Source organism: Vombatus ursinus, unplaced genomic scaffold, assembly GCF_900497805.2.
Source record: "Vombatus ursinus unplaced genomic scaffold, bare-nosed wombat genome assembly UNPS02014822.1, whole genome shotgun sequence".
NCBI classification, from domain to species: domain Eukaryota; kingdom Metazoa; phylum Chordata; class Mammalia; order Diprotodontia; family Vombatidae; genus Vombatus; species Vombatus ursinus.
The window spans coordinates 12,054,814-12,069,486 of record NW_020954600.1 but is presented as its reverse complement, the minus strand read 5'-3'; the positions used below and the strand labels follow the sequence as shown (position 1 = coordinate 12,069,486).

General features: G+C 45.3%; 1 protein-coding gene across 2 annotated transcripts in view; it reads left to right on the top strand.

Annotated features, from left to right (window-relative positions):
• The first annotated feature begins 902 nt into the window (after positions 1 to 902).
• Positions 903 to 14,673, top strand: part of TRIM44 (tripartite motif containing 44) — a 171,877-nt gene continuing 158,106 nt past the window's right edge. For both annotated transcript variants that reach the window (XM_027837657.1, XM_027837658.1), the window contains exon 1: positions 903 to 1,556. In XM_027837657.1, coding sequence (XP_027693458.1) covers positions 1,191 to 1,556 — 366 coding nt within the window. In that variant the 5' untranslated portion in view covers positions 903 to 1,190. The remainder of the gene's footprint in view (positions 1,557 to 14,673) is intronic.

The following is a 14,673-nucleotide window of genomic DNA, read 5'->3' as shown; positions in this document are numbered from 1 at the left end:
ATGGGGCTTGGGGGGGGGGGGTGAGGTGTTGACCTGGAGCTACTCAGTCTCAGCCTTCTTTCTTGGGTTCTTGGATGGAGGGGGGAGAGGAGGACTAGGAGAAAGGGGGAGAGCAGCAGCAGACAGGGAGGGAAAGGGAGAGAAGAAGGCCATTGCCTCTTTAAACAACTCAGGAAGTGAAAGGAGTTCAGCCTATCTTGGAGAGTGAAAGTAGACCCTTTCCCTAGCTCTGGGGGTCTTGGGGCAGCCTGACCCACAACCCCAGACCTGACAGCTGGGGGGATTTGGGGCTTGCAAAGAAAAATAGGTAGCGATACTTAGAGGAAAGGGTGGAGAGAGAGGTAGTCAGAGACAGACACACTGAGAGACACACAGAAAAAGAGAGAGGGGGGCAGAGAGAGAGAGAGAGAAAAGAGAGGGAGAGAGAAGGAGGGAGAGAGCCAGGAAGCGACAGAGAGACAGAGAAGGGGAGAGAGAAAGAGAGAGGAAGAGAGAGAAGGTGAGGGGGAGAGACAGAAAGGAGAGAGAGTGGGGGGGGGGGGGGGGGAGTGGGGGCGTGGGAGGAACAGAGAGAGAGAGAGATCCGGGCTCGAAATAGAGCTGGGCCAGCAGAGGCAGGGACAAAGGCAGGAACTGCAACGCAGGAGGGAGGAGAGGAGGGAGGGAGACACCCCGATAGAGGGAGGGGTGCAGGGCCGGCGGCAGAGCCAGGACGATACGGCCACGGGCCCAGCGAGGGGGTGGGCGGCACAGAGAGCAGCATCCAGGCGCTGCTGGGGCTGCGGGCGCTGCGGGCGCTGCGGGCGCTGCGGGCGCTGCGGGGCAGGGGCGGCCGCTCAGCGGGGAGCGGGATCAGCAGCGGCAGCAATTGCAGCAGCTGCAGCAGCGCCTGCTGGAGACCGTGCTGCATGGGAACCCAGGAGGAAGGCTTCCCCACGCAGGAAGTCGACCAGAGGGGAAGGAGGGAGTGCCAGGAGGAAGTGGAGCCTCAGTAGAAGCCCTCATCCCTGGGCAAAGAAAAGAGAGGCTCCGTAGGGCCTGCAGGCTTCCCTGCCTAGCCCCGGTGCCCCCGTGGCTGGGGATGGCCGTGGACAAAGCCCCCGTGGCCGGGCCCTAGTGCTGCAGGCTGATGCCCCTCTGGGCTCGGCCCAGGCCACTGACCCTCCGCCCCGCCTGAGGTCAAGGGCAGCATGGCCTCGGGAGCGGGCCCGGCCTTCGAAGAGCTGCCCCACGACGGCACGTGCGACGCCTGCGAGCCGGACGAGGCCGAGAGGGCTGTGCAGCTCTGTGACAGCTGCGGCTTCTGCTACTGCCAGCCCCACGCCCGCGAGCACCGCCAGAGGTACCGCAGCCACCGGCTGTGGGACTACGGGGGCCCCGACGGGCATCCCGGGGAGCCGGAGAAGCTGGAGAGGAAGAAGTGCTCCGAGCACGACCAGGAGCTGAGCCTGTACTGCAAGGAGGACGAGCAGCTCATCTGCACGCTGTGCGCCGTGGCCGGCTCCCACCAGCAGCACGCCCTCAGCACCTTGGACGAAGCCTACGAGACCATGAGGGTGAGGACGGGGCGCTGGGGGAGCAGCCGGGACGGGCAGGGCTGGGGACTCAACCTCACCCTTTTCATGCCCCCAACCCCCCAATCTGAAGAGGCTAGGCCTGATGGAGACCCCCTCCTCAAGCTTAGAGAGATCCTCAGGGGCCCATTTATGTCAAGAGTAGTAGGATCATGGGTTCTACATAGAGCCAGAGAACTCAGAGGTTACCTAGTCAACCTTATTTTAAGGATAAATCCAAACCAAGAGAGACCTAAGTGCCCCAGGACCCTAGATTTAGAGCAGTTGAGGGCCTTAGAGGCTTTCTAGCCCAGAATCCTCATTTTTTTAAAAATTAAATTTAATTTTTTTTTAGGCAATTGGGGTTAAATGACTTACCCAGGGTCACACAGAGAGTAATACTGTGTCAAGTGTTTGATCCGAGGCTGGATTTGAACTCAGGTACTCCTGACTTCAGGGCCGGTGCTCTATCCACTGCGCCACCTAGCTGCCCCTAGACCCCTCATTTTCCCCCTGAAGCCAGAATAGATGATTCCTGGGTCATATCCCACAGACGTCAAGCCCACAATACAACTGGGGCAGAAAACGGTTGAATTGTTCCTCCCCTCTAGGAGCCCTCTCCTAAAGCCCTACACGGATGATTTCTCATGACCAGAAGCTCTTTTAGGGATGGGACCATCACAGTTTTGACTTTGAGTCCCCATCATCTAGTACAGTGCCTGGCACATAGTAGGGGCCTGATCAATGTTTGCTGAATTCTGATTGATTCCTTCATTACAGAAATGAATCCTCCCTCTGTGAATACAGGGAGAAGACCTTCCATGCTTTTAGTGGGTGCTTTATTGAGTCAGACCTTTAAACGTTTATGGACAATACCTTAGAGATCAACTAGTCCATCCTCACTTTTACAGATGCAGAAACTGAGGCTCAGAGAGGCATGGTGAACTGCCCAAAGTCATGCTGTGGCAAAATAATAATAATAATAATAATCCCTCAAGGTCTAACTTTTTGATGATGAGCATTTATTTGTTGTTGAAGGACAAATTCCTTACTAGTAGGAATTTGTGACTCTACCCATATTGAGGCCTTTTCTGTTTTAATAAGCAGAATAAAAGGACTTTTAGGGGTTTTGCTCCCATGGTATTGGCCTGTGAGAACCCAGCATCAGTTCCTAGCTATGATAAATCAGTGGTGCAGGGCTGTAGGGGAAGGGTACCTAGAATCGAGGAAGTTAGACACAAGAACAATTCAACCCCTTTTTACATCAGGTATATTGTGGACATAGCTTATGTGTGATTCGACTGAAGAATCAAATGCTTCTAGCTGTGTGGCTTAACTTCTGCCTGCCTCAGGTTCCTCATCTGTAAAATGGGGATGATAATAGCACCTACTTCACAGGGTCGTTGTGAAGATCAAATGAGATCATATTTGTAAAGCTCTTTGCAAACCTTAAAGCTCCATTTAGATCCTAACTGTTGTTATTGTTGTTGTTGTTGTTGTTGTTATTAGTCCTAGGGAAATATAAATTAATAAAGAAATTGGCTTTACCCCCATGTCACTTACATTCTCCTGAGGGGGGAATAATGCATATACACAGGCAAATTTAATTTGAAGTGTAATGTGATGTGGATAAAGGCACAGATATGGCAAGAAGTTTGAGAAGGGAGAGGTCATCTAGTTGAAATCTCACTTTATAGAGTCAGAAAGCAAGGCTCACAGTGATTGGTAAAGGCAAAGACCAGGTAGCCAGAGAGGTCCAATGAGTGCCAAAGGCAATTGATAAAGCAGAGGTGAAGCCCAAAGGGCAAAAACAGATTCCCAGGGTCCCAGGGGTCTAGGAATCTGCCACTGAGTAAATAGGGAGGGGAAGAAGTCACATGGATCCTCCATCACCCAAAACAAGTGGTCATGAGTCCAAAGGTTGGAAAGAAATCAGGGCTGTGGGCCAATGTGCAAGACACATACTCTCTGAAGGAGGCTCCTAACCCTGTTTCTGGGCTTTTCTGTGTCTCCTGGGGGGCAGGAGCTGATCCCAATGGGATTGATTTGGACCCCTTGGAATCCAAAGTCATAGCATCTCACCCCCTTTTCCATGTCTTCTAATAAATGAACCATGGCTATCTCAAGACCCTGAAACATGGAATCAGTCATAGCTTTTAAGGTGGAAGGGGACATCTAATCCAACCAACTCATTTTACAGAGGAGGAAACTGAGGCCAGGGATAGCATGCAACACAGGTCACAGAAGTAATGATCATCAGAGGTAGGATTTGAACCCAGCTTCTCTGACTCAAGAGCCAATATTTCCAATATGTCTCACTACTGCTGCTGCTGCTGCCGCCCATTTGCTTATGTCATATTTCTGACTGGCATTGGTATGGAAGCTGTAGGTTTTTCTTGAAAGCAAGATTGTGTCTCCTACTTTAACCCAGTGCCTCCCCTCCCTCTCTGCCTCTACTCCCCCATCCCCAAAATGAAAAAAATAAGAACTGGAGGGAAAACCTAGGTAATTGGGAAAATCTTTCAATTAGTCAACAAATATTTAACGAACACATCTACCAAACAGCCAGCACTGTGCTGGGCATGGGGAGGGGAAGGAGGAAGAAACAAAGATGCATTAGACAAAACACCATAGACTTGTTTTCGTTTTCATCTCGAGGGCAACTTTGAAGGCAGGACCTAAGAGTGGGAGGGAGGAGCTGCCTTGGTGGAGACAGGATGGAGGCGGAGGACATCTTGAAAGTGGGTGGCAAATACGCTGAGAACATCTGTAATTTGGGAGGGAATGGAGGAATTTTAAGTTTGCCAGAAGAAATCCCTACTCCAGATCCCACTTTGACGCCTCCTGGGGGTTCAGGAAGGGTGCTCTGGGGCTGTGGTGGTGGTCTGATGGTCCTACCAAACCGGAAAGACTTCCAGAAGGGGCCTGGTGATGTCTGATGTCCACTCTCCAAGTTTCAATAAAACCTAAGCTTCATGAGGGCCAGATCTCCTCCCCTTTGTCTTTGTATCTTCAGTGCCTAGCATAGTGCCTTTCATCTAGAGGGCTCTTAATAAATGCTTGTGGGTTAATTGACTGACCAGCCTGACTTAAAGTAGACAATGCACCTTTCCAGATTAGCTTTAGGGCAATAAATTTTTTGGTTGGGCAATTCTTAAAGCTCTAAATCACTCAGGAGTTATACTTTTACAACTGTGGCCTACTCCTCTGACATCACCGTGACCAATGATCATTGATTAATAGCCATCCTCCAGTATTCTTCCAGAAAAGGAGTCAGTTTCTCTGCATCCCTCTTCACTACCATAAACCATCTTTGCTCATCAATCCTCCAAACATTGACCAAGCACCTACTATCAGCCAGCACTTTTCTGGCTCTGGGAATGCAAAGATGAAGAATGAAGCTGTGCCTCCCCTCATGGAGCTTACATTCTGACTCAGGAGGACTCTTAATGTACAGTTTAGGAAACTGAACTGACCTTAGCCATAGTGGACGTTACCCCAAAACTTGGCTCATTGTAGAAGGTCAAGGTTGGCTCAAAGTAGTTGGGACTTTTGTATTTTTTTTTCCACTGGGAAGCCTGCAGGACAGTTCTGCAATAACACTAAAACTCCAGTGTTATTTTCTTGATGTTTCTAAATTTTCCTCTTTTCTTCTTGAAGCCTGAGTCTCAACTTGACAATTTGTGGAATGTTGTAGCCCTTTAAAAAATGCTGCACAATTTTTTCATTCATTCATTCAGCACCTACTAAGAGGGCTGGACTTGGAGCCATGAGAGATTTGGGTTCAAATCCCAACTCAGTATGTACTACCTCTGTGACCTTTGGCTTAACCTTGCTATGCCTCAGTTTCCCCATCTGTAAAATAGGGATACTGAAATAAAGTGCTTGCAGATATTGAAATCACATAGAAATGGAATTCACTACAATTGCTAAGTACTTGGAGGGATGCAAGAGATGTCCTGGGGCCTGAGGCTAGGAGTCAGGTGACTCCTAGGTCTCAGAGTCCTCACCTGTAAAATGAGTGGGTGGGGTTGGATGGCCTCTGAGGTCCAAGCCAACTGTGGACCTGTCTTCCTACCTCTAGACCAGCTCTCTGTCTGCTCTCCTTAATGGGCAAACAGTCTGAACTTCTGAGAAGCTTTGGAGAGGTAGGCTTGGGTACCAGAGACCCCTAGACACATCCTGTCATCAGGACAGTATCACCCGCCTCTCAGGGCCCTAGGTACTCTGCTAAAACTCATTCTGGCATAGTCATCAAGTTTCATACACTATTACAGGGTAACACCAAAAAGCACTCAACCTCTTAACTCATACTTATATAACACTGAAGATTTACAAATCTCTGTCTCTCTGTCTCTCTCTCTCTCTGTCTCTCTTTCTCTGTCTCTGTCTCTCCTTCTCTCTCTCCTTCTCTCTCTCTCTCTGTCTCTCTCTCTTCCATCCTATTCCAGTACAACTGCTCCTAAGATCAGACTGTCTAGGGTATGCATTAACCCCTCCCCCCAATTTTTTTTGCCCCAGGTGAATACAAATTCCTAGTCAATGCCTCTGCATTTTCCTCAAATTATTTTGTATTTCCCAGGCAGCTATGTGATACAGTGGAGAGAGTAGTAAACCTGACCTCAGAAAGACCTTAATTAAAATCTGACCTCAGACACTAACTAGCTGTGTGACCTTAGACTTAACCTCTGCCTCCTTTAGTTTCCTTATCTGTAAAAATGGGCATAATAACAGCACCTACTTCCCAGGGTTGTTGTGAGGATCAAACAAGATAATTATTAGTAAAGTACTTTGCAGACTATAGTCCTATATAGCTGCTATCATTATTTTTATTAATAATATTAATAATCTGTATATATACTATTTCTTCCAAGAAAATGTAAAATGTTCCTTCATTGCAGGGACGATTTGGGGTCTGTCTCTGTATCCCCAGTGCCTATCACTTTGCCTGGAACATCATAGTTGTTTAATATATAAGGTCAGAGAGTCCAAGATAAAGAATTGGGTCTCAACGGCCTCTGAGACCCTTTCTAGCTCTAGATGGATGATCCTGTAACCTGCATGACCTTAGGCAAGTCCCTTTCCCTTCCTGGGCCTCAGTTTCCCCATCTGTGAAATGAAGGAGTTGGCCTCTAAGGCTATGGTCTTAGGAGCCTAGGCTTCCAAAGGGAATAAGTAACGGAGGCCGTGCGGGCCCCTGGAATGCCGTGTGCCTGGGAGCAGTCCAAGTGTGGATTCCATCACTTTCCACTCAACTTGTGTGCTTGGGGGTGACCTCTGCTGACAGCAGAGGAGGCCAGGCTGGAGTCCCAGCTCCTGCATTTCAGTGAGTCAGTGTGCTGGGATCAGAGTGCCTGCGTAGGTGTCTCCTCCCTCCCCACCCCCCCAACATTCTCCCAAAAAAGGAGTTAGTGTCTCAGCATCCCTCTTTACTACTATAAACCATCTTTGCTCACAGTGTCAAAGGTACGATTTCAATTGGAAACCACTTCAATTTTCAGAAAAGATAGGCTTTTTGAAACAAATTTAGCTTCTGTCTGTGGGCATGTCTCCTTGGGGGTAGGGGGATTTCATTGCCATTATGGCAATTCAGAAACTATCCTGATCAGGTAGTGACAGCTGGGAGAAAATAGCTCTATCCGGAAACTGATGGAAGCTTGTCTCTTCCCACCAGAGGTCTTCATCAGAACTAATAAGTGCACATGGAGTAGTGGGTAAGGCATTGGACATGGAGTCCAAAAGACTTGAGTTCAAATGGCTGTGTGACCCTGAACAAGTCACTTACCTTCTGTCTGCCTCAGTTTCCTAAACTGTAAAATGGGGTTAATAATATCACCTACTTTGCAGGGTTGTTGCGATATATCGAGACACTTGTAAAGTGTCTGGCACATAGCTGGGCTCTATAAATGCTTATTCTTTTATTCCCCCTTATCTAGACCTTTATCTCTATGCCAGTGCTTCTTCATCTTCTCCCCTCTTCTACCTTTTTAGAATTTTTAAATTGAATTTGGAGGAGTCCTGGAGATTATCTCATCAAACCCCTTCATTTTGCATAGAAGGAAACCATTCTGATAATTCTGAGGAAACCAATAAGTCCCTTTCCTACCCCAAATCTATGACCCTTTGAGACCAAGAGGATTGAAGGAGTGAAGGAGTGAAGCCCTGACACTAACTTGCACTGTGTTCTTGGGCAAATTGCCTCAGTTACAAAAGGGGAGTGCTCCAAGGGCCCTTCCCTCACTGAAGCTTGATTTGTTCACCTGCCCATTTAGCGGGGCTCTAATCTCTCCATTGAGTCATACCTACCAAACCCACAAGATACTGATTAGTAAACTAGAATGACAAGTTGAAATTCACTATATTCCTGAGAAAGGTAATGGGTAAATGGACCACAGTCCCCATCAGCTAATCAATACAAATTTGATTCTCAGTGAGAGGGAGGGAGTAGGGACTGGATATGGGATTTCAGTGATGTGGGGAATTCTCAAATGAGGAAACTCCCTCTGCAGGTACAATTTGGCACCTTCTTTACAATTTAGATTTTTAGAGAGTTGCCTAGGGCACTAAGGGGTTAATTGATTTCTACAGGACCACTCAGTCAGGATGTGTCTGAGCTCTCCCTGGCTCCTAGGCCAGCTCTTTATCCACTGTGCTAATCCAGATACTCCAAGGGATATGTGATCTCTTCTATTTGGGAGTTTCCTGCTGACAGGCAAGGTTTGATTCATCCCCATCTACCGTCCTGTGACATTCTTGTCCATACTTTCCCGTTAGTTCGCCATAATGGATCTACCCAACATGTTGGAGGCTTTTCTTGCTTTCTTTCTAAAATCTTTTAAAATTTTTTATTGTTTAAAATTCTGAGCTTAACAAACACTGAATAAAATGAGGATTTTTGTTTATATAATAAAACAGAAAAGGGGGGCTGTACATTAAACTATGAATCTCTATTATGTACAATTTATTTTTATTTTAAATGTATAATAAATGCAACATGTATCTTCAAAGCTGTCCTGTTTGTCTGTGATTACTTCTGTTCTTTTCTGTGCATTTAAGAGATGTTTTAATGATCATCTCTTTTTTTTTAGGAGGGGTTACTCAATTCTACTTCTCATCTCTTCCCCCTAACCCCCAATGGAGAAAAAGAAAGGAAAAACAAAACTCTTGTAGGAAATATACATAGTGAAGCAAAGCACATTTCTATATTGGCTCTATCTGAAAATGTATGTCTTGTTCTGCATCTTGAGTCCATCCCCTCTCAGTCAGGAAGTGGGTAGCATGCTTTATCACTGATTGTCTGAAATAGTGGTTGATTGTTGCCTTGATCAGAGATCTTCAGTCTTTCAGAGTTTGTTTTTTTAAATTGTGTAGTTATTGTATAAATCCATCTTCTGGTTCTGCTCACTTCTCTATGCATCAATTCATACCATTCTTCTCAGATTTCTCTGAAAGATTCTCTTGGTGCCATCAACTTCCTATGTGACCTTGGGCAGGGCATTTCATTTATAAAATAAGGGTGCTCCATTGTCCCTTCCCTCACTGAAGTGGGATTTGTTCTTCAATCCACTTAGTGGGGCTCCAGTCCCATTTCTTATGGTGCCATAACATTCCATTACATTCATATACCATAATTTGTTCAGCCATTCCCCAGGTGAGGGATACTCCCTTTGTTTCCATGTATTTGCCCCCACAAAAAGATATACTTATAAATATTTTTTGTGTACATGGCTCTTTTTCCTCTTTCTTTGATTTCTGTGGAATATTGGCCTAGTAATAGCATTAGTTTAGTGACTTTCAGGGCATCATTCCAAATTGCTTTCCAGAATGACTGGGCCAATTCATAGCTCAATCAACAGTGCATTAGTGTGTCTGTTTTCCCTCAGCCCCTCTAGCAATTATCATTATCCTTTTTGTCATTTTTGCTAATCTGATGGCTATGAGGTGGAGCCTCAGAATTGCTTGTTCGACTTTCTCTAATTTAGTTATTAGTGACTTGGATGAAAGTTTCCATACAATTATTAGTAGCTTGGATTTCTTTATTTGAGAGCTTCCTGTTCATAGCCTTCAACCATTTTATCTTTTGGGGAATGACCCTTGTTCTTATAAATTTGAACTAGTTCCTTAGTTATCTTGGATATGAAACCTTGACCAAAGAAACTTGAGCTTCAATGATTATTTTTTCCTAGTTTCCTATTGGCCTTCCTTGATTTCTCCCCACATTTCCTGAGGGTGCCACTGGACATGGCTGTCTCTCTGTTGTCTTTCAGCTTGGACAGGTGACTAGCTTCCCTTCCCATGCGACCATTCCTTGATGACTTCCTTCATTCCTTTTCTTCTTTGAAGGTTTTCTTTGTTTATACTTCATGGTCTGTTCATACACACCATGCATCTCTCCATTGCCTTCGAGATATTTTTATTTCTTTCTTGATGGTTGTATGACATGTCTAGATACTGTATAGCAAAATTCTTCTTGGAAACCAAATTAAGGTGGGAATGTACCAAGAGAACTGGATGTGGAATTGGGGAATTTGGAGTTGGTTCCTATCCATGGCCCTTGTTGGCTAGCTACACAGCTATAACTGAGCAAATTAACCATTCTAGTTTTCTGGGGGGGATTTCTTCACCTGTAAAATGGAGATGATGATAAAACCCCTTTGGGGTCTATCAGTCCCAAAGTCTTGGTATGGAAGGTGCATGAGAGATCTTAAAACTATATATTATTGCAAGCCCTTATTAACCTGAGAGGCAGCTCAGCTTGGCAGAGTGAAGAGAATGTTAGACTTAGGGTCAAGAAGGTTTAGGCTTCAGTATTGCCTCTGATAACTAGCCATTTTGAGGAATCATGGGACAATGATTTGATATGATTTGATGCTGGTTTGGAAGTCTTAGAAATACAGATCTTGATCTGGAAAGGACCTCAGAGACCATCTAATCCAACCACCTCATTTTCACAGGTAGAGAAACTGAGGCCTAAGGATTTGAAATGATTTGCCCAAAGTCACACAGATAGTAAGCAATGGAGTGGAAATTGAATACAGGTTCCCTGACTCCATAGTCAGAACTCTTTGTACTACACCTCACTGGCACATCACTAAGCAGCATCTAATGCTGCTTCTGGTACTTAATATTAACTCCTTGGGCCTCAGTTTCTTTATCTGTAAAATGAAGGAGTTGGGTTAGATGGCCTCTCATGCCCCTTCTAACTTTAAATTCATGATTCTATAACTTTGCAGGAGTGGATTAACCTCATGCAACTCACTTAAGATCTTCCTACTAAATTATGGAGAGGTAGAAATATGGGATGTACTGATTTATTCATTCAGTAGGCATTTATTAAGCACCTACTGTGTGCCCATCATTGTTAGGCACTGGAGAGACAAGGAAAAAAAACAGTCCCTGCCCTCAAAGAGTTTACATTCTACTTGCATTTTTTTTTCAAATTTACTTTTTCTCAATTACATGTAAAAATATTTTTTAACATTTGTTTTTTTTTAATTCTGAGTTCCAGATTCTCTCCCTCCTCCTTGACAAGGCAAGTGATTTATAGATTACACATGTACAGTCATGCAAAATATATTTCCATATTAGCCATTACATTCTATTTGGAGGGAAAAACACATATACCAAAAATCAAATATAAAATGTGTACAAAGTAATTTCTAGGGAAGGCCACAATCATCTGGAGAGATCAAGGCAGGCTTCCTATAGGAAGAGGCACTGCAGCTGAGTCTTGCAGGAAGCTAAGGATTCTATGAGTTAGAAGGAAGAAGGCATGGCATTCCCTGCAAGAGGGACAGCCCATGAAAAGGCATGGCGGCAAGAGATGTAGTGTTCCATTTTTTTTTTTTTGGCTGGGAAATGAGGTTAAGTGACTTGCCCAGGGTCAAACAGCTAGGGGATGGAATGTTCTGTGTGAGGAACATCAGACAGGCTAAATAATGAGAGGTTCCCTTGCAGAGTCATTGTAAAGAAAGCTTTAGGCTTAAAACCCTCTATAAAGGTCAGTTGTTGTCCTTGGGTATTTATTAATAGAGAATAGGATCAGAAATCAGGGCTGAAAGGGACCTCAGAGACTAGGTCATTTAACCCCTTCATTTCACATTATGAGGAAACTGAGGGGTGGTGACTTGTCCAAGGTCACCCAGGTGGCAAGCATCCAAAGCAGCATCTGAACTCAGGTTTCCTGACTCTAAAGCCAGTGCTCTTTCCACTGGACCATGTGACTGTCTGATTTCAGTTAGATCCAGCATCAGAAGAAAGGGAGTGACAGGTATCCATCTCACTAAGATTTTCTGATCCACCCTTCCCCAAGGAACTCAAAAAAAGTGGGCCTAGAATTGTCTATCAGCCTCCTGTCACCGGCCTCATAATTTATGACAAGTAACAATTTCCAAGATTACAGTTTATGCTACGTTTAGTTAAATGTGATGGCGGATGCTTCCCAGCCCCCTTAATCTCCTACACTAGCCAAGGCCAGATCACAGTGAAGGATGGGTAACAGCCAGTGTCCCTGCCAGGCTGAGTGTTCTCAGCCACAGGGGACAAAAATACTCTGCCCACCACTTGTATTTGTTCTTAAACAGCGATAAGTAAACAGAGCAGCCCTGGGCATGATTGTAAAGCAGTAGGTGAAATTTGTCTTGGCTCCCTTCTCCTTCCTGTCTCTGAGCCTTCCTCTTCCCTTGGGTCATGGTTGGAATGAGCTGTCTTGAAAGCCAAGAACACCCTGACACATACTCTAGGGAAGCTATTGGCTTATCTTTGTAGCCCTAGAATTTGGCACAGTGCCTGACCCACAGTAAGTGCTTAATAAATGTTTTACCTCCTGATCTCTAAGACTATGAGCTGCAGAGAAGGTGTTGATCTGTATGGATAGTCAGCCAGTCAACAAACGTTTATTAGGTGCTTGCTGTATGCTAAGCCTTAGAGATACAAAGAAGGGCAAAAACAAGGTCCCTTTAGGAACTCTTTAATGGGGGGGGGCAACTTTCGAAAATCGTACATTGGAGGTATCCAGTGTAAACAGCAGAGGGACTTTCCTCACCTAGGAGTTCCCTATAACAATGAAACCAAAGGTCCTGTCCCTATCCCTTCCTCTCCTGACTCCCCCATATCAACTTTTGTTGTTGTTCAGTCGTTTGTGACCCCACTTACGGGTTTACTCGGCAAAGACACTGGAGTGGTTTGCCATTTCCTTCTCCCGCTCATTTTTACAGATGAGGAAACTGAAGCAAGTAAGGTTAAGTGACTTTGTGACACCATTTTGGGGTTTCCTTGGGAAAGATGCTGGAGTGGTTTGTCATTTCCTTCTCCAGTTCACTTTATAGATGGGGAAACTGAGGCAAACAGGGTTAAGTGACTTGCCCAGGGTCACACAGCTAGGAAATATCTGAGGCTGGACTTGAACTCATGAAGATGAGTCTTCCAGATTCCAAGCCCAATGCTCTATCCACTCTGCTACCTAGCTGCCCCTTATATCAACTCTCCCTACCCCAATTCACTTCCAAAGTTTGTGTTCATATTCCCTGCATGTATATGCACAGTACCTGGAACATAGTAAGTGTCTGATAAATTCTCTTTGAATTCAAGTGAGTCCCAGCCACCTACTCCCCACTCTCTCTCTCTCTCTCTCTCTCTCTCTCTCTCTCTCTCTCTCTCTCTCTCTCTCTTTCTCCATCCTCACAAACCAGATGTGTCCTCCAGAAGGTGGAATTTGCTGTCCTGGTACAGCCCATCCATTCCAGACTTGGGACAAGCCTGAAGAAGGTTGGTCTCTGAAGTACCATCAGCCCCATCTGCTCCTGAGACCAGTCTGCCGCCTCAGCCCTAGGGAAGCCAGAGACTAGTCCAAATGGGAGAACTGGGGCATTCCTATTCCTTCAGCAGAGAGGATCACCTGAGTCGGCACCTAGTTAGCAAGAATAATTAGCTAAAAGAAAGAAGCTATCAGAGGAACTACTTCCTCCTCTCTCCCTCCCACATGAGGTGATTCTCCATGTTCCAAGACTGAGCATCTTCCTCGGCCATCCCCTCTGCCTGCAACTTTCTCCCTCCCACATGAGGTGATTCTCCATGTTCCAAGACTGAGCATCTTCCTCGGCCATCCCCTCTGCCTGCAACTTTCTCCCTCCTCACCTCCACCTCCTGGCTTCCTTCCAGACTCAGATAAAGTCTCACCTTACTCAAGATACCGTTCCCAGGCCTTCTTAATCTTGGGGTCTTCCCTCTGCTGGTTGTCTCTCATCAGTAGTTCTTAAGATTTTTTTGTTTTGTTTTTTGTCTCACATGCACAGCACAGAAGCAGACAGATTATACTATAGCCCACCAAGCACGCTTTCCTCTGCAGGTACCGAATGGTACTCTCTGAATTGAGAGGGGCCTCAGTCTTCCCGTGGTCCAAACCACACTCAAACAGTAATCAGAAGTTATTAAGACTGAGTAAAATCTTTGGTCCAGACTTGTGATTTCATCAGTGCTGGGAACTTCTGATGTGTGAAGTCCCCCCACCAAAGCAGACTGGCAACTTGTCTTTTTATTTTTTCCACTTACATGCAAAGATAGTTTTCAACATTCAGTTTTACAAGATTTTGAGCTCCAATTTCTTTTCTCTCTCCCTCCTTCCTCTCTCCCACTCGAAGACGCCATGCAATCTGTTATAGGCTTTACATGTACAATCATATTAAACATATTTCCACATTAGTCATGTTGTGAAAGAAGACTCAGTACAAGAGGGGAAAAACCACAAGAAAGAAAAAAGCAAAAAACAAGTAAAGAAGAGAAAATAGTATGCTTCAATCTGCATTCAGACTCCATAGTTCTTTCTCTGGATGTGGACAGTATTATCCATCGTGAGTGGCAACTTTTGCTTAACTCACTTTTAGATCAGAAGTTCTTAATTTTTTGTTTCTTAATGCCATGGATCCCCTTTGGTAGTCTGGTGAAGCCTATGGACCCCATCTCAGAATAATATTTTTAAATAATTGAAGAAAATACTAAATTTCTTCTATTATTGTAGATTAGTTGATAGTTGGAGATTAGTGATAATAAATGATGTAGTTCCCCCCTCCAAGTTCATGGACCCCCAGAATCTATTTATCTGTCCTTGGGAGTCTGTAGACCT